The 25,335-nt window shown below is 36.2% G+C and overlaps 1 protein-coding gene across 1 annotated transcript; it reads left to right on the top strand.

The window, feature by feature from the left end:
• Positions 1–3,430: 3,430 nt before the first annotated feature.
• LOC140171325 (ubiquitin carboxyl-terminal hydrolase 39-like) lies at positions 3,431–23,337 on the top strand. Its single transcript, XM_072194565.1, has 13 exons — positions 3,431–3,571; positions 8,345–8,515; positions 9,495–9,561; positions 10,811–10,905; positions 11,745–11,881; positions 12,724–12,876; positions 13,913–14,138; positions 15,288–15,479; positions 17,563–17,705; positions 18,035–18,177; positions 19,832–19,979; positions 20,739–20,825; positions 22,017–23,337. The coding sequence occupies exons 2-13, from the start codon at positions 8,413–8,415 to the stop codon at positions 22,083–22,085; spliced, it is 1,563 nt and encodes a 520-aa protein (XP_072050666.1). The 5' UTR covers positions 3,431–3,571; positions 8,345–8,412; the 3' UTR covers positions 22,086–23,337.
• Positions 23,338–25,335: the final 1,998 nt, after the last annotated feature.

Here is a 25,335-nt window from a genome sequence, read left to right as displayed (position 1 = left end):
TGACTTATTTATTAATACACATCTACTGCTGATAACAAGTACTTTATCAACCCACATCTACTAGTGATGACAATTAGTTAATCAATACCCCAATCTACTGCTGATAGCAAGTTGATCAATATGCCATCTGCTGATAGCAAGTAGTTTATCAATATCCCATCTACTGCTGATAGCAAGTAGTTTATCAATATCCCATGAAAACTGCTGATAGCAAATAGTTTATCAATATCCCATCTACTGCTGATAGCAAGTAGTTTATCAATATCCCATCTACTGCTGATAGCATGTAGTTTATCAATATCCCATCTACTGCTGATAGCTAGCAAGTAGTTTATCAATATCCCATCTACTGCTGATAGCAAGTAGTTTATCAATATCCCATCTACTGCTGATAGCAAGTAGTTTATCAATATCCCATCTTCTGCTGAAAGCAAGTAGTTTATCAATATCCCATCTACTGCTGATAGCTAGCAAGTAGTTTATCAATATCCCATCTACTGCTGATAGCAAGTAGTTTATCAATATCCCATATACTGCTGATAGCAAGTAGTTTATCAATATCCCATCTACTGCTGATAGCAAGTAGTTTATCAATATCCCACCTACTGCTGATAGCAAGTAGTTCATCAATATCCCACCTACTGCTGATAGCAAGTAGTTTATCAATATCCCATCTTCTGCTAATAGCAAGTAGTTTATCAATATCCCATCTACTGCTGATAGCTAGCAAGTAGTTCATCAATATCCCATCTACTGCTGATAGCAAGTAGTTTATCAATATCCCATCTACTGCTGATAGCAAGTAGTTTATCAATATCCCATCTACTGCTGATAGCTAGCAAGTAGTTTATCAATATCCCATCTACTGCTGATAGCAAGTAGTTTATCAATATCCCATCTACTGCTGATAGCTAGCAAGTAGTTTATCAATATCCCATCTACTGCTGATAGCTAGTAGTTTATCAATATCCCATCTACTGCTGATAGCAAGTAGTTTATCAATATCCCATCTACTGCTGATAGCTAGCAAGTCAGTAGTTTATCAATATCCCATCTACTGCTGATAGCAAGTAGTTTATCAATATCCCATCTACTGCTGATAGCAAGTAGTTTATCAATATCCCATCTACTGCTGATAGCAAGTAGTTTATCAATATCCCATCTACTGCTGATAGCAAGTAGTTTATCAATATCCCATCTACTGCTGAAAGCAAGTAGTTTATCAATATCCCATCTACTGCTGAAAGCAAGTAGTTTATCAATATCCCATCTACTGCTGATAGCAAGTAGTTTATCAATATCCCATCTACTGCTGATAGCAAGTAGTTTATCAATATCCCATCTACTGCTGATAGCAAGTAGTTTATCAATATCCCATCTACTGCTGAAAGCAAGTAGTTTATCAATATCCCATCTACTGCTGATAGCAAGTAGTTTATCAATATCCCATCTACTGCTGATAGCAAGTAGTTTATCAATATCCCATCTACTGCTGATAGCAAGTAGTTGATCAATATCCCATCTACTGCTGATAGCAAGTAGTTTATCAATACCTCACATCTACTGCTGAAAGCAAGTAGTTTATCAATATCCCATCTACTGCTGAAAGCAAGTAGTTTATCAATATCCCATCTACTGCTGAAAGCAAGTAGTTTACCAATATCTCATCTACTGCTGATAGCAAGTAGTTTATCAATAAAAAAAAAGCTACTGCTGATGGTAAGTACTTTATCAACCTCCATCTAACTGCTGATAGCAAGTAGTTTATCAATGCCCCATCTTCTGCTGATAGCAAGTTGTTTATCAATATCCCATCACCTGATAGCAAGTACTAGTAGTTTATCAATACCCATCTACTGCTGATAGCAAGTAGTCAATCAATATCCCACTTACTGCTGATAGCATGTGTTTATCAATATGCCATGCGCGTATTGGTGGGGAGCTTTGGTGGCACCAGCCCCCCCGGTAAAAGCAGGGGCGGCAAAAAGGAAGGGGCAGCAGAACTTGACCGGCAAAAAAGTTATTAAAGAAAAAAGGGCGGAAAAATTAAAAAAATGTTTTAACATGTTTAAAAACTTAAGATTTTATGTTGCAGTGCAGTGGCTGAAGCCCCCTGCACTTTGTTACATGGTTACAAATCATGTAAAATCAGCCGGTTTTTTTGGCGATTTTAGCCATTAAACCTCTAGACTATGCCATAGTCGAATTTTGATAAAAATATGTTATTATTATTATTTAATCATGATCATGATGAACGCATTCCGTTGAACCCAAAATTATACCGATGTTTATTAAACATGTTTAAATGAAAGTGTTCAATAGTAAACTTGCCATAAAGAGTTTATATAATTAGATGATTAGTGACAATAAAAGTTTTCGAATTCAACATATCTTGCATAATTATAATGGCTCACTTCTATACTAAACAATTCTGATTTTGGAATCTACCAGTTTATTGATCGCGAAAGCCCGAGTAAAAAAATCCTTGGGAAGCTAACAAACAGAGGGAGTATGGTGACTGGAAATATCAGATGTGAAAATCTATCAATTGCACACAAATTAATACAAATCAGCGTTTTATGCTTAAATGTAATAGCCAGAGTATGCAAAAATGTCTGCCAAAAAAATACACTAGGCCCTGCATTTCACATTTTAAAATCTTGTGTTTTATTAGGGGCTGGCATTTTCTCGGAAGGGGGTCCCAAAAATACAGGGGGCTGGGGGTCATAGAATTTTCAGACCCAAAATAAGGGGGGTTATAATTTTTTAACACCTGAAATAGGGGGGTTATAGAATTATTATGGGCTGGTGACTGCGCGCGCATTCTTTAACTTCACAATCGAAATGTGCGTACAATCTATGCACAAATTTTACACGTTCTGCACGCCTTCTTTACACTTATGATAAAAATTAACGCGCTTCGCACACTAAATTTCTTCGCTCTTAAATTTTGGCACGCTCTGCGCCTTAGTTCCGGCAATGAATAATTTGTCTTCAATGAGTCTGTGTAGGTGGAAGGGGGGTCATAAAAAATTTCGACCAGTGATAGGGGGGTGATAAAAAATTTTGCCCGCGATAGGGGGGTCATAAAAAATTGACTCCGGTCACCGACATATTTGGGACCCCCCCCCCCCTTCCGAAGAAAATGCCAGCCCCCTTTATCAAACGTTTTAAAAATGTGTTGGCCAAGAGGAACTCGACATGTAAATGTTATTAAAGCATTTTGCCCAAAACCAAACACGTTTATAAGCTTTTATAACCTTTTGAAAAGATAAAAAAGCTTTTATAACCTTTTTGCAACTTTTTTTTTTAACATTGTGTGCTGGGAAGAAAATATAACAGTCTGTGTATTTTTTATTTTTTAATTTTTTTTTGGTGGTGGCGCGTTTGGTTTTGTCATCAAGCTGTCCATACCGTTTGTCGTCGTGACGTAGCTCGTAACCCACGTTGACCGAACGGCGAGTTTGATTTTTGCTTTGTGATTTTCTTTTTTATGTTTGAAATTTGCAAGACCTTCCAAAAGAAACAGGGCCAGCTACTTACATCTTCCTGCTTGAAATCAGTAGCACTTGTAAGTTGTGTAGTAGTTTTTGTGAACAGTGTTGTCGTTAAAAAAAAGTAGAACGCTCACATGCTCAAATCAATTTAATTTTAAGCTTACCTGAGTTCACATGCATTAGTATGCTAGGTGAATTTAAATTTGCCATCAAACTGCATCATTTTATATATCAAATTAAAGCCCTTGAGTAAAGCCCTTGAGCCAAAACTGAAAAGCTTTTTTTCATAGCACTTTCCGTAGCAAAGTTACATCTTGTCAAAGATTGACTTTCATCAAAAAGTTTCAGCTAGCAAAATTCCCCAAAACGGCATTTCGGGGGTGTTTCTAGATCTTAGTCTCATTATGATAGCAGCTTTTTTTAATGGAAATGCTATCCAAATCCCTCTAAAATTCCATGTGTGGGTGACTTATCACCATAAAAATCATATATTTGGGTCAAGTGAAGTATAGAAAACATATTTATGTAGGTTTCTTTCTTCGGGCACTTGTTTTAAATTTCTATGTAAAAATGCATTGACATTGTCGGCGAATTTGACTGACTAGCAAATGTGTTAACTAAGGTTTGCCTGGGTTACCTACATGCATGCATGACGTGAGCAGATGAGTTTAGCTCATGGGATGGTGGGAGTCAGTATAATTACACAATGCATTTTCCTGATGAGATTTTAAAGATTTATGTAAGTATTTATTGTCAATAAAAAATTATGTGAATTACCGTATGCAAACTTGCTGACACTGTACGATTATAGGTATCCCCCAAGCAAACCTTAGTTAACACATTTGCTAGTCAGCGAAATTCGCCGAGACCGGGCCCAAACACAATGCATATTTACATAGAAATTTGAATTTTTTCGAGAATAGGCGGTGAAGGAAACCTACATAAATATGTTTTCTATACTTCACTTGACCAAATATGTGACCCCGCAGCACAACTGAGCCCGGATGTCGCCAGTGCCACTATTGAGATATGCTCCATTGAACTTAACAATAAACAATAGGAAACAAAGGATTTATTGACTGTTTTATTGATTTTCCACTACTTAAAGCCTTAATGTACGATCTTTTTAAATTTTTAGATTTTTCTTTTTTTCTTCTAAAATGATAATATGCAATCATTATGAAAGTTCCCAATACATTTGGACGCTTGAAAAACATTGGGAATTTGCAAAGAAACAGCATCATAAACTTCACCTCTATAACTCAAAACATCTCGCACTATTTGGATTAGGACAGCGAAAAGTGCGGCCTGAGAGTTAGTCTCCTCTGCGGCCAGTTTGAGTTACGCTCCCTCCACATGTGGAGGGAGCGAACAAGCTAGTTTTGTAGGAGACTACGGTTTATGATCGTGGCCGACATAAAGTCATAATCTAAAATTATGACTTTATGTCGACCAACAGAAAATCGTCCCATTTTACTACAAATAGGACGAATTTGAGAGTTTGCTCATAGATTTAAGTTAGAATATGTGTAAGTATTACAAATATGCCAAAAAGTCGGTTTTGAAAAAAATAAAGGTAAATTCTGAAAAAAGATCGTACATTATGACTTTAAATGTCAAGTACTATAGACATGATATACATCATTTTAAAGCTAATTTTAAGCAGAATATTTTGGTTAAATATCTCAAAAATGATGATTGGCGACTTCAGGGCTCAGTTGTGCTGAGGGGTCACATATATATGATTTTTTATGGTGATAATCAAGTCGCACATGGAATTTTAGAGGGATTTTGATAGCAGTTCCATTAAAAAAAGCTGCTATCGCCATGAGACTAAGATCTAGAAACACCCCAAAATGCCGTTTTGGGGAATTTTGCTAGCAGAATCTTTTTGATGAAAGTCAATCTTTGACAAGAGGTAACTTTGTTACAGAAAGTGCTATGACAAAAATGTTTTCAGTTTTGGCTTTCTTTACTCAATGGCTTTAATTTGATATGTAAAATGATGCAGTTTGATGGCAAATTTGAATTCACCTAGCATACCTAGATTATACAGTGTAGGGTTTTTTCCCAAAGGCAAAAGTTCGCCCTGGCGAGTGAATTCTTGGCCAATGTGAAACAGATCGTTCCTTACTTACAAACCAATTCTTTAATACTCGTTGATGATTTACAACACTGTTAAATGGCTAAATTTTCAACAACTCTTCCTATACATGTACTTTTGTACTGGAGCCAACCGTTGTTAATCTGTGATGAATCCACACTTTAACAGTAAGCGTAATAGCGTATGCGCGAATGCAAGCGCGCATCCGTGTTACGCGTGAGCGCGTATGATATGATTCATCATGTCTTGAATCTGTGTGTGTATCACACTTAATACAAGTTGAATTCAGTATTTGGAAGTAGCGGATAAAGATTGCCGTTTTATTTAGTTTTATTGCTGATATCAACAGAAATCATAGTCCTGCCAGCAAGACTTCAGTCTTTATCATAAACATAATGACATAGACGGACCTAGGTATGACGAGTTACAGTTACTGGAACTACAGAAATCACCGATCTTTTTGTAAGGCTGACTATCAATGATTAACTGACATTCCTCAATGAAATGATCATGTGAATTATACGATCTTTAGCTTGTTTTCGTTGTTGAAAGGAATTCAATCATGTTTCACCGTTGTTCATCACCGATTAACAATCGGTGTTGAACAACGGTGAAACATGATTGAACTATATGGTAAAAAAAGTCTTGTCATTTTGACAGTGCCGTCTTCGTGGTTAGAGCCGAAATATGGTAAAAACTGGGTCTTGCTATATAGCTAGTTACATGCTTGTCGGGGATCATATTTCAAAAACTAATAAGTGGATTTTTAGGATACTTTCAGAGATATTAACCAATAGCAACACCTTAAACTGGACTATAAATTAAAAGTAGCTATACCTACTTCTGTCCAAAGGTTATATGGCTAATATTTGTTACGTTTTTGAAGACACACATAGAGGCCTTGCTGGTTTTAATAATTAGGCCTATCGCCAATTCAACAACTCTTCCTATACCTTTGTACAGGAGCCAAGCGTTGTTAATCTGTGATGAATCCACACTTTTCCATTACTTAGCGTATGTATACACGAACGCAAGGTTACGCGTTACATGTGAGTGCGTAAAATTCGTCATGCCTAGAACTTATAAGTAAACACTTTCTTATTAATTAATATGTTATTAAAGTAACAGCTAAACATTACCGCTTTATTCTTTAGATTTATTGCTGATATCAACAGAGAAATCATCGGTCTTCTTGTAAGGTTGAGTGGCAATGACAAACGTATATTCTGAATGAATGAATCATATGAATTAGAGGATCTTTAAGCTTGTTTTCATTGTTGAAAGGGATTCGATCATGTTTCGCCGTTGTTCATCACCGATTAACAATGATGCGTCCGCGTGGTTTACTTCGCGAGGGCAGCTTTAATCTATCTGTAACAATGGTGAAACATGATTGAATACCTAAGTCTTAGCTTATTAATACACAGATTGGAATTTTCCATGCCTGTGCCCTCTAAGCGTACTCGAATTCAGCTGACGCCGGTACAGCGTACAGGCCTGGCGACATCGCTTATCTTACACGCGAAGTTTCTTCTGTGTACGCTCGCGCTATTTGCGCTATTTTGAGTTTGCTCACGCGGTACCTGACTTAGCGTCGATCCCCTGAGGCAACATGCCATGTTTCCACGGTATGACCTAAGTAAATACCACGAGTTACAAGCCGTCATTGTCTGTCTGTTCGCACAAATTTTGGGTGCAACTCAAGTAATTATGGGCTAAATTTAGATCCCTTAATTAAGGGCGCACCACACACGCAAATGTTTAAAAGCCTAAATTGGCACCAACAGACCCCTTTTTATCCATTTCGAGAACAAGTTTTAACCCTAATTTGTCAATTCCGCGGACATTCCCTCAAATTGACCCCTTTTTCTGTGATTTTGGTCAATATCTCAACTTGAGTGACCCCGCCGGGAAGGTTACAAATGTGTTCAGGTTGTATAGCTATTGATCGGTCAACCCTTTGCTGCAATTTTTTTTATATGGTGAAACTTGACAAGTATTCAATTGGCTTCTAAAAATCATTTGAAATCTATCAGGCGGTGAGCGGCATGATGGGCGGAGAGAGACGGCAAAACCGCTCAGCCCGCTAGCCGTATGGCATTTCCATACACTCTGTTAGTTTTGTGGGGTTCATTATCGAACCCCAACGGTTTTAGCTTCAAGTATTAATATTTTTTATTAACATAGGCCTATTTGTTTGTGATATTTCAAGCATTTTAAAATGTCAAAATCCCTTTCAATTACATGGTTGACAACGGAAATGTACTGAATTAAAGAGAATTTGTGGGCGCTCACCAACTGAAATCTATATTCCCTGTGTGGGAAGTTACAGTCATGTGACTCATGTCTTCCATAGAGGGTGTATGGATTCCAGCTGGAATAGCCCAATTTTGTCAAATGAGGAGGAAGAACTTTGATCAGTCACCACCTTTATGAAATTGACCATAGAAAGAGCAGTTTCCTGAGGAGCACATATCAGTGGTGTATCGACATAGGGGCAGTGGGCAATGGGCATGCCTCCCAAATCGATTTGAAAATGTGAAAAATAGCTTATGCCCCAATCAGGCCTCCACTAGGATGACTTGTGCTGCCACTAGCGGAGATGAAGTTCCAAGTCAAAATAAGTGTGTCTGTGATTGTGATTTGAAGGGGTTTAATTTTAGTAGCCAATCTTGGCTAGAATAAATATTATTTAATTCACAATAGAATAAAAATTCAAATTTGCCTTTTTTTTTATTAACAGGAAAACTCTGTCAAATACACAGACTAGGTTGAATACCAACTGGTAGTGATCTAAGCCAAGCAGTGACAATGTCCATCAAAGGTCATGTAGCAGGTGTGAAGCGGGAGAGTCAGAAGCGCAAGATTAAACTTGTAGACGTCTCTTCTGATGAAAGTGATGAGGAGGAGATTGGTAATTATACTGGACTACCGGTACTGGTTGTGTGCTTGAGTTTGATAGTGAGGTTGTGCAGCCTTGAAACATGTGTGCACCTTACTCAGAATCACAGCTTAAAACCATGTAACATTTGCCGAAGAGGATGCCCTCAATATTTTTCAAAATTCTGTTTTGTTTATGATTGTAATGTACTTTATTAAAACTAACATACCCTGCAAAAATCAAGACTTTGTAGTTTTGTCAAAATACAAGATTTTGAATAATTTTGCCCTGTGGATTTTAACCCAATAAACACCATTTTTTAGGCCAAAATAGGGTAGAATTGCAAAAGTTTACATGCTTCAAAATTGACCTCCATAGTCTGAATTGTAAAATGTCCATGCATTTGCGCACAATTGTCCCAAGCAAAGCAACCCAATCAGCTTGTCCCCTCTAAATGCTTTTAAGTTATTTTATTAAATATAAATCATCAGAGCTTTGGTTTATAAGAAAACATCAAGACTTTGCTGCATATTTGTCTGCAAATTGATTTGTCACTTGAGGTAGCTAAATTCAACTTCTTTAAAATTGGTTTGCAACTTTGCATGTACACATCAATATTACAGACCAGAAAATGGAACAAAGGTTGGTTTTTCCTAACTAATTGAATTTCCCAAAAAGCAAATCTTCCTTATAACGAGCAGTCCCGGTCAAGGGCTTAGCCAGCGACTCTTCCACTGATATTTTGGATGGGCAATAATCAGGGTTGTAGCTACAGTGGGCGGTGGTGGGTGGCAGAGCCCACAACTCAGCTTTAGAGCCCACCACTCGGCTGCAATTTTAGCACTGGAGCCCACCACTCAGAGTCCAGAATTTTATTGAATTACAACAAATCGTCAAATATGCAAGATTTTGATCAAATGTCACCCAGCACTAAAAATATCCTAGCTACAACCCTGGCCATAATGATTTGATATGTGCATGACTATTCTATATTCTATTGCTTTTTCTGCAGTTCCAGTGAAAAAAGAGCCAAAAGTTGACAAAAGCAGAAGTTGTCCATATCTGGATACCATCAACAGGTTAGTCAATGTTACAACATGGTGTAATGCTACCTAATGGTAGTATCATAATAGGAGTTGCTATGAGGGTAGCATTTTTGGTGACATGTATTTCGCGTGTAAAACCAGTCACTCACATATAGCTAGCATGTCCATGCGTTGTTGTCTTTGTGTTTATATGAAAGACTGTAAAAATATATGGTATGTGCTGAGACCGAGACTGTTTGTGATTTGTCTGTAGTAGTCTGTGGTTGGGACTTGCATATTGATATGTCATAATCTGACTGACTCCCACACAAAATGGGCGTTAAGTCATAAGGGCACTGTAGAAGATACAGTTCATAAAAACGTAGCAAGGTTTGTTGAACTATTCCATTTAAAATCCACATGACCCCTGTGGAAGATGTTCGGAATATCTTTCACAGGGGAGTTTACTATGAAATTTGAATGATATTAGGCAGTTCTATTTGAATTTCATACACCCTCTGATGAAGATTAAATCTGAATCTTCCACAGAGCAGAGGGAGGGTGAGTTTCAAATAGATTGAGTACATGCTAATTCCATTTGAAATTCATGCTCCCCTGTGGAAAATATTTCCAAAATCTTCCACAGAGGGTATGTGGACTTTAAATGCAATATAGCCCATTCCAAAACAAAAACATTCTGTAGGAAATATTGATTTTGAAGGCCAAATCAAGGAGCAACCCGAACATGTTTGGTATGCTTTTAAAGCTGATAAAATCAGGAATTTAATCTGAAATATTGCAGAAAATTATTTTGTCAACTGTATTCTCATTTTGTGAGAGCAGGTCAAATGATGTATATGTGACACGACCAAGGGAAATGAGTCGGATGTCGCTAATATTGATTTTGAGATATTGGCAAAGACAGTGTTAAGATTCTTTTGTTTTATATTATTTTCAGCGATTGATAAATTGACAAAATTGGCAAAAAAAAGTCGTATCAACATGGGGTTTTTCAGTTTCTGAAAGCTCTACATGTCTTCTTTATTAACATAATGTAAATCTCTTTTTCGACTAGGGTCGACATGCGACTCATGATCATGTCACATATAATGTATTTACGCTTCATTGGCTGGCAAGTGAAGTACATGTCCGTGAAATTTTACTTGACAAGCAGTGAAGTTATTAATTTTGAATTGTAAATTTAGTTAAACAACTCAATAAATGAATGGAAAATTCACTACCATGTATTTTTTTTATAATTATACTGACATACTTTGTACTTTACCCATTGTTAATGTTTCAGGACTGTGTTAGATTTTGATTTTGAGAAGCTGTGTTCAGTGTCTCTCTCCCATCTGAATGTGTACGCATGTCTTGTGTGTGGAAAGTATTTCCAAGGTAAGAAAAAAACACAAATGGAATGTGGTTGAAAAAAAAAATGCTACTTAACATTTCAAAATAAAAAGGTTCATGTTTTAATTATAAGTTCATGACTCCTTTTAAACTACTAAAACAAGTTCACCATCAATATGTCCTTAGTCTTAAATATACCATATGCATGTATTAACCCCAACGCTAGAAGTGGTTTTGGGCTATCGGAAAGGATATAAAGAACAAAAAAGGAGAGAAGAGGTAGTTACAGGTGTTTTGTTGGCCCAGCCAACGAAAGTGAGAATGCCCCAGAGGCGTTGCATTTGTCCAAATGGGGGCGTTTATTAAAAGTGAATTTTCAGTGAAAAAAAACCTTCAAAATTGGCTCCGAACTTTGGAAGAATCACCTACTTCCGGGTTCAAATTCAAGATGGTCGTGCACGCGGAAATGTATGGAACATGATATTTTTGCGGTAAATATAATGAAATTACATCCGTAAACAAGAATCTTATGAAATTAGTAAAATTCTACCATAATTGGGCAATGAACTTGATGGAAGTTAGAGTCATAATAGGTTTTTTCCCAAGCAATTTATTGATCATCAGTTTTGTCATCACTGCATGACTGATGCAAGTTTTAAGCTTAATGAAGTTACACACACTATGGTATGGCAATTTTTATCCCTCTGTCATTGAAAAATTGGAGGGGCGTTTATTAGAGGGGTAGCGTTTAATACAAACAATACGGTATATGACTTAGGGTAATTGCATCATGGCATCACATGGGATGAGCAGTGGTTTTGCTTTGAAAGATTATATAGAGGTAGGGTTAAAAATTGTTTGTATGTTTGTTTGTCCCCTTCCAGGTCGTGGTCAGAAGTCGCATGCATACACACACAGTGTACAAGTCAACCACCATGTGTTCCTTAATCTTCACACACTCAAGTTTTACTGTTTACCAGACAACTATGAAATCATTGATTCGTCCTTGGAGGACATCACAGTAAGTGTCAATTTGAAAATACTGTATTCAACCTAATAAGTGCCCTTCCTGTAAGCGCACTATACAAAATATATTCCAAGTGACGACTGTCAAGCGCCCCCTGCTCGATGTGTCTGAACAATGAAATTGATCAATTGTCTAAATAAATATACCATTTATACCTTGTGACTGATTTTGACTTCAGGTACTCTGTAGTTTGAATGTTTCTGTGTGTAAATTCCACATGTTGACTTATTCATTGTTTCAATAAGCTCCACCAGAAGTGACTGACTTTAGCGCCGGGGCACTAATATGATTTCATAACCATGGAAATCAGAGACAGTGCCAAGCATCAATGCTAGAATATCATCACACAGTATGAGAATCAGCCTTAATTTTTGCCCCAGAAATATATAGTAATCATATGTGATGTAATTAAGGGGAATGAGTGGATGTCGCTAATATTGCTTTTGAGATATTGGCAAAAACAGTGTTCAAATTCTTTTGTTTGATATTGTTTTCAGCCATTGAGCAATTGCTCATAACTCGGTAACGAGATGTCTGATTTTGATGTGGCTTGCATCAAAATGTAGCATGCGTGAACTGCCAGAAAATGATATAAAAAACTTATAATTGAAAATTGCTGACATATGACTCATTCCCCTTGATCATGTCACATTTGATTCTTGCAAAGTATCTACTCTTTGAATTACAAGAACCAGCTTTTGATTTACACAAATCTTGCACCAAGCTTGTAACCCTGAAGCTTAGAACATTCTGTCAAATCCCCTTTTTACCCTGCATAAAGTCATACTAGTAATAGGCCATAGAAATCACTTTAATATCATTTTATTACTTTTCAGTATGTACTGAAGCCTACCTTTACCAAGCAGTTAATCAGGAGGTTAGAGAGGAGTAGTAAGTTATCCCGTGCCTATGATGGGACAACATACCTGCCAGGAATTGTAGGTCTCAACAACATCAAAGCTAATGACTACTGCAATGTCTTACTACATGTAAGTTGAATGAATCACATTTATTTATATGAATTAGTATAGTTTGAGGTACAATGTTATGCCACATGCTGCCTATTGTTAGGAAACCTTGATACAGTCCTATGAACGAAACTGGTGTCATCGTTGCAAGAAGGAGTTACAAATGTCAGTTAATATGTTTCGCCTATGCTCTCAACAGCATTGATATTATTTTGACCCACTTTGGGAGAGTCAGGATCAGCTATGAAATAAATCTAGTTACTACTAGAACTAGGACTTTTGGTTTGTTCCTTTAGTTTTGATAAATATTGCTATTGTTGTGTTATGTAAGCCCAATTGCCATTGTAACTTCCGGTTTTTGAGAGCAGTTTTGGGACACTTATCAGGGAAATTGCTGTAATTATTATTAATTTATTCATTATTGTCATAATGTTATCATTAAAAATATTCAAATAATTAATTTGTAGATAATTAATGTTTTTTGAGTTTGTTTTCATTCTTGTAAAACATTTTGGATGATATTGTGAACGCGCAAAAAACAATTTTTCTGAATTTTCCCAATAGGTCAGAGGGCAAAGTGTCCCAAAAGCCGATTTGGCTTATTGTCAGTGTGAAAATAAGACGCAGGCCCTTTTGGTTCTCGTCAATTTTCACAGCAAACTTGAGTTCAGTGTTGTAGAGACTAGCTTGAAACTGCATTATTTTTGGCTACTTGCAATACTCGCAAATTAAATCAACAAAAGGTAATCCCCTGGGCCCCATGGAAGAACACAGGATACCTTAAAACATCCACTGAATGAGTAACCCAGGTAAAAGCAGAAATGAAACAATCAAACAAAACAGGGATTGATGCTAAAGTTAGCATTGAGCCCAGCAGATACTGGTAAGATTGGATTTTATTGACTCGCGCAATAAAAAAACCCACAATTTTCATCCAATTATAAGCCGAACAAACTTTAGCAATGTCAAATTCAAAGGTATCTCATTACCTGAAGTAAAAATTAGTACAAAAACTGGTTTTACATCTGAAGTCTTCTTATTATTGCTATTCCAATAGGCCTTGGCTCATGTGACTCCACTGAGAAATTACTTCCTAGATGAGAATAACTACATCAACATCAAGCTTCCTCCTGGTGATATCATGTATCTCTTGGCTCAGAGATTTGGAGAACTCATGAGAAAGATGTGGAATCCAAGGAACTTCAAAGCTCATGTCAGTCCTCATGAAATGTTACAGGCAGTGGTACTGTGCAGCAAGAAGAAATTCCAAATCACTGCACAAGGTAAAGAAAAACTATGAAAGTATGCTAGTAAAATTAAAGCAGTGTTAGTTGCTGATGTTGGGTGCAAGTGGTGTGGAATCCAATGAATTCAGGGCTCATGTCAGTCCTCATGAAATGTTACAGGCAGTGGTACTGTGCAGCAAGAAGAAATTCCAAATCACAGCACAAGGTAAAGAAAACTATGAAATTATGCTAGTAAAATTAAAGTAGTGTAAGTTGTAGATGTTGCAAGTGCTGTATATCATTAAGTTTTTCTTATCTTTAATTTCCATTTGTTTAATTTTGTTGTGAATTGAGATGAAAACAAATAAACTTGAACTTGAACTTATGTTAATGTTAATAAGTTTATTATATATGATATTATTATATATATATGAAGCAACAGGAATTTTATCAAGACTGCATAATTTCAGTAGTCCACCAACCCAGTGTTATAATCACTGATGTTTGCCTTATTGTTAAGAAACCTATTTTACACACAATTTAGCATATTTTGATGAACTTGTGGAATTTTATATTATAATATATACCATTTAAAAAAGCAAAGCAATGCTGCATCTATTCTTGGAAACATTTTGACTGTTATGTTTCATATAGTTGTCTAGATATGTCTAATAAACATGGTAAGTATGTAACCATAAGTATCATTTTGGCTTTTGACAATTAATAATTTTGAGTTTGTAATACATTTTGTATGTATAAGTCTAGATAATATAAGCTTTTGTAATTGTTTGTTATTTTGTACATGTATGTTTGTATATGCACAGCCCCAAGGAAGAACAACTTTTATTGAATTGGGCTTTCCATGTTGAAATTAAGTCTAATATAATACAGCATCAGATTATAATGCATTATGACTGTATATATATCATATTAATAATATCAATGACATCACGGTCATACTGAGTGACAAATCCAAGATTGCTATAAACTGCCCTTTTGTATTATGCTGATTGTAGAAGGTGATGACCTGATCAACTTTTGGTGGTACAAAGGCATTTCTGCCCTTGTCGCTCCCCAAGCAAGAGATTACAAGATTATCACTGCATCATACCAACTAGATATGCAATTGTCCGGTAAATGTTTTTGAGTAACTTCTTATATTGAAATACATAATAATTACAATCAAACTCTTGTTTCATTCACCAGGCGACCCTGTTGAATTCCTCTCCTGGTTTCTTAATGCGATGCATGCATCATTGGGAGGAAACAGGAAAGCGGGAAGCAGCTACCTCTACAAGACATTCCAAGGCCGTATGAAGGTCTACTCAAGGAAGGTCTTGCCTATGGATATATCTGAGAAAGAGAAGAAAGAACTGCTCAAAACAGAAGAGTTCAAAGGTAATCTGCTTTTTTTCTTTCCAAAACTTTTATTATATGTGGCAACATACCAGTCTCTCACATCCTGCATTTTGAATTATCTGATTGAGTACCAGTTGTGAACTCTGATAGTGTAGGGGTATAACTCTTGACTGGTAATTGTGAGGCCTGGGTTTCAATCCCCGCTGAGTCCAACCTTTAAAACATGTAGAGAAGACAAAGTTAAGCACAGTGTGAATGAGCAATGCACTGACTTTCTTGTCATGTACACATATTATGCCAGTGGTGGTTATAATTGTATCAATGTTCCCCTGAAGGGGAAATCAAAAATCTCAATAAATAAATGGTCAAATTGGACTTAAAACCTCTTTTTTTCTTATTCTTCCTGGAAGGCTTTGTGCCAATTCAAACAAATCCTACACCAAAACATGCCATACAGTCTCAGCAGGAACACTGTTGCCTATTGTATGTCAAAGTTTTATAAATGTACCAAAAACAAAGTTGTACACGGATCACATCAATCAAATAGCATCAAACCGTCTCTTCATGTGACCTCTGCATATATCTAAGTTCAAACATCATTCCACATATGATACCTGAAACTGATTTCTGTGTTCATTTGAATACAAGACTATAGCTTCATTAAGGGGGTACTACACCCCTGCCAAATTTTGTGCCTATTTTTGCATTTTTTCAAAAATTATAGTACATTGGTGACAAGTAAGATATGTATCTTATAGGGGCAAGGACTACAACTACTACACTGGAAATTTTATTTCAGCACAGACAACAGTTGTGGAGTTACAGTCAAAAATGAGGGAAACCCAATATTTGATCAATAAATCAATAACTAAACTAAGCTCAAAAAGAAACTTATAATTTTTCACAACTTGTGAATCACAAGGTCATATCTTAAAAGAGTGTCAATCAAAATGAATCAAAATTACACACATGATTACTTTAATACTCTACTCAAAACACATGTCAGTAACCAAGCAGTTGTCCAACTGACCCAACAGCAAAATGCACTGTCATGGGACAGCTTCCTGGAAGTTCCTCCACTTTCACAGCCCAACATTTGGCACCCAGCACAAAAAATCTGTGAGAATGCACACAAGATCCTTGCACAGATGATAAAATGGTGCTGCTTTCTGCTTTTCATACACTTTTTTCATGAAACAGGGCTGGGCTGTGAATGTGGTCCAGGAAGCTGTTCTATGTCAGTGTATTTTGCTGTTGTGTCAGTTGGATAACTGCTTTGTTACGGACATGTGTTAAGAGTAGAGTATTGAAGTAAACCTGTGTGTAATTTTGGTTCAATTTGATGGACAGGATTTCAAGGTATGACCTTGTGAAGAATTATAAGTTTCTTTTTGAGCTCAGTTTACTTGACTTGAGTTGCTGATTTTTTCTATTTTGCTGAATAGTCCTTGTCCCTATAATATACATATCTTACTTGTCACCAATGCGCTATAATTTTTGAGTAAAATGCAAAAATAGGCACAAAATTGGCCAGGGGTGTAGTACCCCCTTAAGCAGCATCTATCATAGAAATTTAATCAATCATATCTGGTTATAACAAATGATCATTACAGGCATGTCAAAAGTGCCATAGTAGCGCAAGAATTGTGCAAGGAGCACAATTACAGCTCTGTGTGTTGTCATGAAAATAGGTAGATAACATAAAACTGCCATGATATCTTCTGATTGAAATTATCAATTGGTAAAATTCACATTTTCTGCATAAGGATAAAATGACAATGCATCACAAAAACACCAAGTTGTGTACAGATTCAGGGTTTGCAGGTTTTTTGGCTGCAGGCGAAAAAGAATTAAGTTTAACCACAGTTGTTTCCACTTGGTAAAACACCTTTTTCCTGGCAAAAAAATAGCAAAAACTATCTGACATGTAACTTGTCTGAATCTGCCTGTAGGTACAAAGGGCAAGAGAACTTTTTGCACATTATTCCAAATGAAGGACGTGATCTCATGGATGGTTAGGGCAGAAACTTGAATCTAATAGTGATGGTAAAAATTATATACTACTTAACAACAAAATGCAAGAAACTGTAACTTGTGAGTCAAATCTTCTTTTTCTTTTCAGAAACTGTACAAGACACCCCATTCTTGTACCTCTCCTTGGATATCCCATCAGCACCTTTGTTTAAGGATGAATTTGAACAGAACATCATCCCTCAGATTCCACTGTCTTCACTACTGGCAAAATATGATGGGGTCACAGAAAAGGTAAGATACACAAAGAGATATTATATGATGCATGGTATATTATAATATTTTAGCAATTATTGCAAAACAAACTGGTGCAGACACTGGTTATAACAACATCTGGCAACGTATGAAATTAAGATTTTCACCAACTTCAGCATATGTGTATTATGAACAAATCAAATATACAACTATCTCATTACACATTGTGCTATTGTGAATGACTTAGAACTGTTCAAATATTACAGCTTAATACACTTTACATTTATAGTGAAGCTATTTCATTTCTTGATTAATGTTCTTTTTATAAAATGTTATGTACCTAAAACTGATTTTAATTTTATATACAGGAATACAAGACCTACAGAGACTCAACAGTAAAGAGATTTGTGTTGACCAAGCTGCCACCATATCTCATCATGTGTATGAAACGCTTCAATAAGAACACATTCTTTGTGGAGAAGAACCCTACTATTGTCAACTTTCCTGTCAAGTAAGTCCTTGGGTGACAAAATCAAAAACTTGATGCAAATTACCATAATCTAGAAACAAATCTTTTTCACTTCGCTTGTGTTTTTTCAGTCAAAATAAATCCACTTTTGCCAGAAAATGGCAGATTACCCCAAGACTGAGAATAATCCGATATGAACTAAAATATAGTGAGGACTTGTCTGCCCTCAAAGAGGATCATTTATTCGCAACTATTATTTCTTTATACATATACCAGCTGATATACCATCAATAATTTCTTAATTTCTACGATTTCATAATGCTAAATGCTTTTATTGATATTGACCGAGTAAAGTACCCTTAGCCACAACCTCTCGGTAAAATACCACTAAAGGCTAACTTAACATACTGAAATATATATAAAATGTATATTGGGACCCGGGTAAAGCTTCCCATAGCCACTGCTTCCCAGTAAACCTACTACTGAAAGCCAATTAACTGTATAAAATATATATTAGGACTTGAGTAAAATCGGAGACCAACCCCTACCCATAGCCACTACTTCCCGGTAAACCTACCACTGAAAGCTAATTAACTGTACATAATATATATTAGGGCCAGAGTACATCGGAGAGCAAATCCACTCTTAGCCACTACTTCCCGGTAAACCTACCACTGAAAGCTAATTAGGTAATATATTCTGACCGGAGTAATCGGAGAGCAAACCCTACCCCTAGCCATTACTTCCCGGTAAAGTACCACTGAAAGCTAATTTAACATAACATACTATAAGTTAGCATAATATTAGCCTAATTATTAGGCAATATTATCAGAATTGATATCATAACATGATTAAGAAATAATATAAGGAAATAAACCGCCAAACAATTTTATTTGCAAAAGAAAATTTTTCCGATCCTCTCTGAGTAACAGCAAACAAATTGTGACGATTTTACACGGCAATCAAACGTCACAGATTTTCCACTTGAACCAAGAAAGCCCATTGGCTGAACGGGGATACCAACGATTGGCATCGTAAACAAATCAAGGCAGCTATGGCAACGCAATGACCAAAGCATTCTCTGCTGGGGTAAATTGGTTCTATTTAGACAAGCTAAATAAAACCTTATTTAACATGCAAATATAGTACAATCTCCAAAATGTAAAATATCTGTGGTTTCTATCCTTACACAGATGTTGAATTATATTGTAACGGTTATATTCAACTCAAAAATGTATCAAATTCTCAAATAAAGGTCATAACAACACAATATCCATTATAGGCTACTGTTTGGCATTCAAATGGCATATATCCACAATGATGACTGCAGTCAGTTTACTGTTGACAGACTGGTGAACTTATGTGCAATTATTGTGATGGATTTTTCTTCAAAATTAATTCTGCACAATTGATTCTGCAAAGTTATGTCCAAATAACCCTTTAATCGGTGTCTGATATTTGAAATTTTAAAACAATCCTGTGTTTGACCCTGTTAGAATGATGCTCAATAGAATAGCAGTTGCATAGGTAGTTGCCGTAGTCTGCAAAAAAAGTTGCATGCATGTATTTTTTTTGTGCTGTCACTTTCAAACCCTGTTTTTCAGTCCTCACTCACAAGTGTAAACCAAGGACATATTCAAGCACTATATGAGGTAAGATACAATGTACATCATGTTATCATTTTGTGTTTTTGCAGGAACATAGACCTTGGCGAGTACCTGTCAACAGACAAGGCTGTTAGGGATGTACATCCATTTACTAACTATGATCTGATTGCCAACATAGTACATGAGGGAGAACCAGGGGCTGGTAAAGGGACCTTCAAGGCTCATGTATTGCACAAGGTAAGCATTATATCATATGTTATTGATCTGATTGCCAACATAGTACATGAGGGAGAACCAGGGGCTGGTAAAGGGACCTTCAAGGCTCATGTATTGCACAAGGTAAGCATTATATCATATGTTATTGATTTGATTGTCAACATAGTACATGAGGGAGAACCAGGGGCTGGTAAAGGGACCTTCAAGGCTCATGTATTGCACAAGGTAAGCAATATATCATATGTTATTGATTTGATTGCCAACATAGTACACGAAGGAGAACCAGGGGCTGGTAAAGGAACTTTCAAGGCTCATGTATTGCACAAGGTAAGCATTATATCATATGTTATTGATCTGATTGCCAACATAGTACATGAGGGAGAACCAGGGGCTGGTAAAGGGACCTTCAAGGCTCATGTATTGCACAAGGTAAGCATTATATCATATGTTATTGATTTGATTGCCAACATAGTACATGAGGGAGAACCAGGGGCTGGTAAAGGGACCTTCAAGGCTCATGTATTGCACAAGGTAAGCAATATATATCATTGCCCATTCGGTAAGTCCCGAAAGCCTTTGTGCCAATGCGAACATCAGTACTGTGAGGATGTTTACAAATGATGTGCGCATGATGTCAGCATGAAGTATGCAGGAACCAACTGCAGAAGCTTTCAGGATTTAATGAAAAGGTCAATTGCCAATAAAGGGAGAACCAATAAAGACCAACAAATATGTAATTGTAAGTATAATTTGTTTTTGTGATTCTTCATGCATTGACAGGGTACAGGAAAATGGTATGAGATTCAAGATCTACACGTGGCTGACATCCTTCCACAGCTTATCACACTCTCAGAAGCATATATACAGGTAAGTTGTATAAGTTTAAGATCTATATTTGCTTGTCACTATGGAATGTAAAATTGTTTACCTCTGGATTATTTCGTTATGCCCAGGGAAATAAATCCAGAGGTGCACTATTTTGCACTACATGAGTGACAAACAAACATGGTGAAGTCGGTACTCTTTGTTTTACCCCATTGTTTAGACCAGGTTTAGAGTTAGACCTGATCTAACTTGTTTTGTGCATAAGGACCCAAATCTTTCTCAAGGATGAAAGTTGGCTTGGATTAAGGTGTCATATACTGACATACTTTTGTTAATTATTATGCTATGTGTTGATAAAATGGAAGTGTAGTATTCTGCCATTTTGATTCCTACTGACTATCATAGTGAGCACACAAGAACACAAAGTCCCACCTATATTGCTCATATTAAAGGAAGTCAATAATAACATTATGCCTTATATGTTGGAAAAATAATTATCAAGCCCAAATCACATGGTTAAATTTGAAACTCATATTGACCATAAACAAGAAAAAGAACAGCTGGCTCTCAACACGCGATAATCCAAATTCCTACACCAAAATTTTATAGCGCAATGACGTAATGGTTATTTGTGTCGTCAGCCTTCATTGTATTACTGGGAGACGTCATTGCACTAGACAATTTCAGTGCCCGGGAATTTTGAATATTGCGTGTTGAGAGGTGGCTGTTTTTATTAATTTTTATGGCCAATATGAGTTTGTGTAAAATAAAACCATGTGATTTGTAATGTACTTGATGATTATTTTTCTAAGATATAAGGCATAATGTTGTGATTGTCAGAGTGTTTCTTTAAAAGGTTTTAGAAAGGATTTTGAGCTACTACACTTGTTTTTAAATTTGTGATTTTGAGTTTTCTTACATAGACATACAAAAAATAACATATTCATGTGTTTTTTCATGGTGGCTGCATTGAGCATGAAAAGCATGATAATTAATGCTCAGAAATATGTACACTTTTACAGTACACCATTTAAAAGCTTGTAACAAAATTTTGGCTTCATCGCTTGTTGTCATTCGTGGACTTGTATACCAAAAATGAACAGCTAACTTGATGTGAAGCACAGTGACAGTATGAAATTGTGCTATTTGAATCTGGCTTTATTACACTCATCAATCAATGTCAGTTTGGAACATGGAATTATCTTTATCCTTTTCTCTTTTCAACAAATCCAGATATGGGAGCTACGGAGGACCAAAGAGGAACCGCCACCACAGCTGAACCTAACAACACCTAATTCATGATGATGACTTCTTGAAATTAATCTCAGTACTGTTTTATATGATGTCAGCACAAAGAAATTAGAATATGAGAACCCCAGAAGTCTGCCATTTTAGAATGTCAATCACTAACTGGGTCCAACATAGAGTACATTCTAATCTTAGTTTGTGGATGTGGTTTAGCTTGTAAGCATTAAATTTCATTGCTTCCTGAGGGTCATCTATGTTGCAGGGGTGTGAAAGTTCCTCTTTTCAACTGATCTCCTCATTTTTGGTTGGCAAAATTTACGCATTTTCTTTTATTTTCAGCCCATATTTGGTGTTTTTTCCTTTATTTTATGCTGTTTTTCAGTGTTTTTAGTAATTTTCCTCTTTTTTGGTCTGTGACCTCTCACACCCCTGATGTTGACATAATAGAAGATAGTGGTCACATTGTCCAGGACACTAATATCCGGCAATGAGTAAGTGCATGCTGAAATAATCTAGAAGTACACTACATTCCCTTGTAAGTGACATACAAACATGGTGGACTTTCTTAGTATTTGTGAAAGACAGGGTTTCTTTGTGCAGCTCAGTGATGCACATTTAATATTGTACAAGTTTAGATGCAAATGGGAAAGCAAGAAATTTTCCCCTGTTGTGACATTTTCATTATATTTAGTGCGGGAGTGAATATGGTATTTCTACATCCATATTATGTTGTTCTACACAAACTAAATTGATATTGTGAAATGTTAATTTAATAAGACCTTCAGTTTGTCAGCAAATAACATGTTTTACAATTTTCCTGAGAAAGGTTGTGTGTGCTTATTCCCCAGAGGATGATAAAAGCAATTCATAACAAAAGTCACTCTGCAGATATAATAGCTACTTAGTTTTACCTCTGTTTTCCCACTGGATAAACTTAAGTCCCATTTTAAAGTTGTGAGAAGGCATGCCAAGGTCACATACACACTGCATAGTTCTCTGTGTGTGGTTACATTTCAATTTTTCACTGCAACTAATGGGTGTACCGTTAGATTATTAATATATTTTTTTGGGGGGGGAGGAAGCTTCCCCAACATTTCAGTTTTTCACTGCAACTAATGGGTGTACCATTAGATTTGTTTGTTTTTTTTAGGGGGGGGGGGCAATGAAGCTTCTCCAACTATATAAATGTGACAAAAACAAATCACCCCCACTGATGAGTAAAAGAATAATTTCCCCATCCAATTCTGTATAAAAGTATACTTAAAATTGGGAATTAAAAATGAAATTGCCGCTAAAGGCGACGAATAAACTCAAATTCTGAAAATTTTGTATTCTTTTGTGTTGTGAGTTTGGTGTCTGTCACCAGTCACTTGCTGGCCTGGCACCCATGCCACCTGATAATATGAGTAATTCATGTTCATAAAATATGATGCTACTGACCTATCAGTGTCCTGTTGTTTCAATGCTAGCTACAAGTTACAAACATAGAAACAGACAGATCTGTAGCCAAAATTTATTCTGGAGGATGCAGAATTTCCAAAATGTGAACCTTTTTCAATTAAGTTTGCTTACATGCAAAAAGTGGACCTGCATGCCTCCACCCCCATAAAAATTGACTTTGTCAGGCTATTTTGAACAGTTTAATATGAAAAAGTTGTCCCTTAATTAGTTAATTTTCTTTCTAATGACAAATATTGAATGTGGACCTTCTTTGGTACCTTTACCCTTATAGTGGACCTTATTGAAAAGCTATATATTGGTTGTGGTTGTGCAAAAAGTACCAGTTATACAATAATTCTCTTTTCATGTAGGTAATAGCAATTGTACAAAATGAGACATGAGCTTTGAAGTACTTTTATAGATGTAAATTAAAAGAAAATATTGAAACCATCGAGTCTTGTTTTGTTTCATTTACATAGAAGGGATAAGGATCATACTACGCATGCTATATATCTTCTTCACATAATTTGTCAAATATTTGCCAAAAAAAATTGCCAAGATGAAACATATTCATCAGTGCTGTCCAAGTTTAAGATCTGTCGTTGCCAAACCACACTTGAACCCAAACTTTTTAGGGCATGTTTTATAGTGATTAATAATTTTTAAATTACCCGTGCAATTTATAATGCAAAGTTTTTGTTTCAAGAAAAAAAGATTAGATAAGTCTGGACTCCTGAATGGGCTATTCCAGTTGATATTCATACACCCTGTATGGAAGACAATCTTAATCTTCCACAGAGTGTGTGTGAATATCAAATGGGGTTACCTGAATGAGTGACTCCATTTGAAATCTACACCCCCTATGTGGGAGTACAAGGTCTTCCAAAGGGGTGTATGGATTTCAATTGGAATAACCTGATGTTGCTCATGGAGGGGAAAATAATATTATATCTCCATATCATTTCACCCTGGATCATATCAGGAAACTGATTGAAAGTGTGTGTGTGGGGGGGCAGTGATGTAAATTTTGCAGAAACAGCCCGAAAAGGTTGACCCAATTTTTTCCAACCTGGATGATGCTCAAAAATCGGAAAAAGGAGGCAATTGCCATGATTACATGATAAATACAAAGGACCTCAAACATATTAAGGGATCTGCTGGAATGAGCGTTTCGACAGTATTTGTTGTGGGACATGAGAGCACATCAGACATATCGAATTGCACTCTGAATATGAAGAATGTCCTGATGATATCAAATAATTTTCATTTTTTGAAATTCACAATATAATACACATTTCTGACAAATTATTAAAATTTGATAATTTTTGACATTTTTGATATATAACAGTCCTCGAAGTAAATTTTATAAATCTAATGATATATTCTTAAGATTTTTTCCCAAAAGACCTATTTTTCTTGGTGTTTGGAAAAAAATCCATATCTTCAATACGAAAGGTCAAAATTTTCAATTGATCGTCGGCTTTTCATCCCACCTATACATACACTTTAAGTACATATCATCAGATTTTTAAAGTTTACTTCGAGTACAGTTAAATATCAATTCAATTTTTAATCATTTGTCATAAAATGTGTACAGGGCTGTCAACTTTTTAGAATTGCTTGGCGTGAGACAGGCGTACCGGGATTTTTATTTGAGCCACGGCGCTCTAGAATGTGAAAAGCGGGGGGAGGTGGAGCAACAAATTATTCATGACGATGCGTGAGATTTTACTCATTTTCCAGCTTTTTGCGTGAGATTTACTACTTAGGCATGAGATACCTTGGTGTGAGACCGTGAGAAAGTGACCCAATGCGTGAGACTCACGGCCAATGCATGACAGTTGACAGCCCTATGTGTATTGCA

This window comes from Amphiura filiformis, chromosome 15 (assembly GCF_039555335.1).
Source record: "Amphiura filiformis chromosome 15, Afil_fr2py, whole genome shotgun sequence".
Lineage (NCBI taxonomy): Eukaryota > Metazoa > Echinodermata > Ophiuroidea > Amphilepidida > Amphiuridae > Amphiura > Amphiura filiformis.
The sequence above is the reverse complement of the archived record's forward strand: the minus strand, read 5'-3'. Positions and strand labels throughout refer to the sequence as shown.

What these genes read in the sequence shown, in the direction of transcription:
- LOC140171325 (XM_072194565.1), top strand. Translation starts at nt 8,413, where the DNA reads ATGTCCATCAAAGGTCATGTAGCAGGTGTGAAGCGGGAGAGTCAGAAG. An exon ending in ATTCCAAATCACTGCACAAG is followed by an intron (nt 14,139 to 15,287) that starts GTAAAGAAAAAC and finishes TTCATTCACCAG; the next exon opens with GCGACCCTGTTGAATTCCTC. An exon ending in CAAAACAGAAGAGTTCAAAG is followed by an intron (nt 15,480 to 17,562) that starts GTAATCTGCTTT and finishes TTTTCTTTTCAG; the next exon opens with AAACTGTACAAGACACCCCA.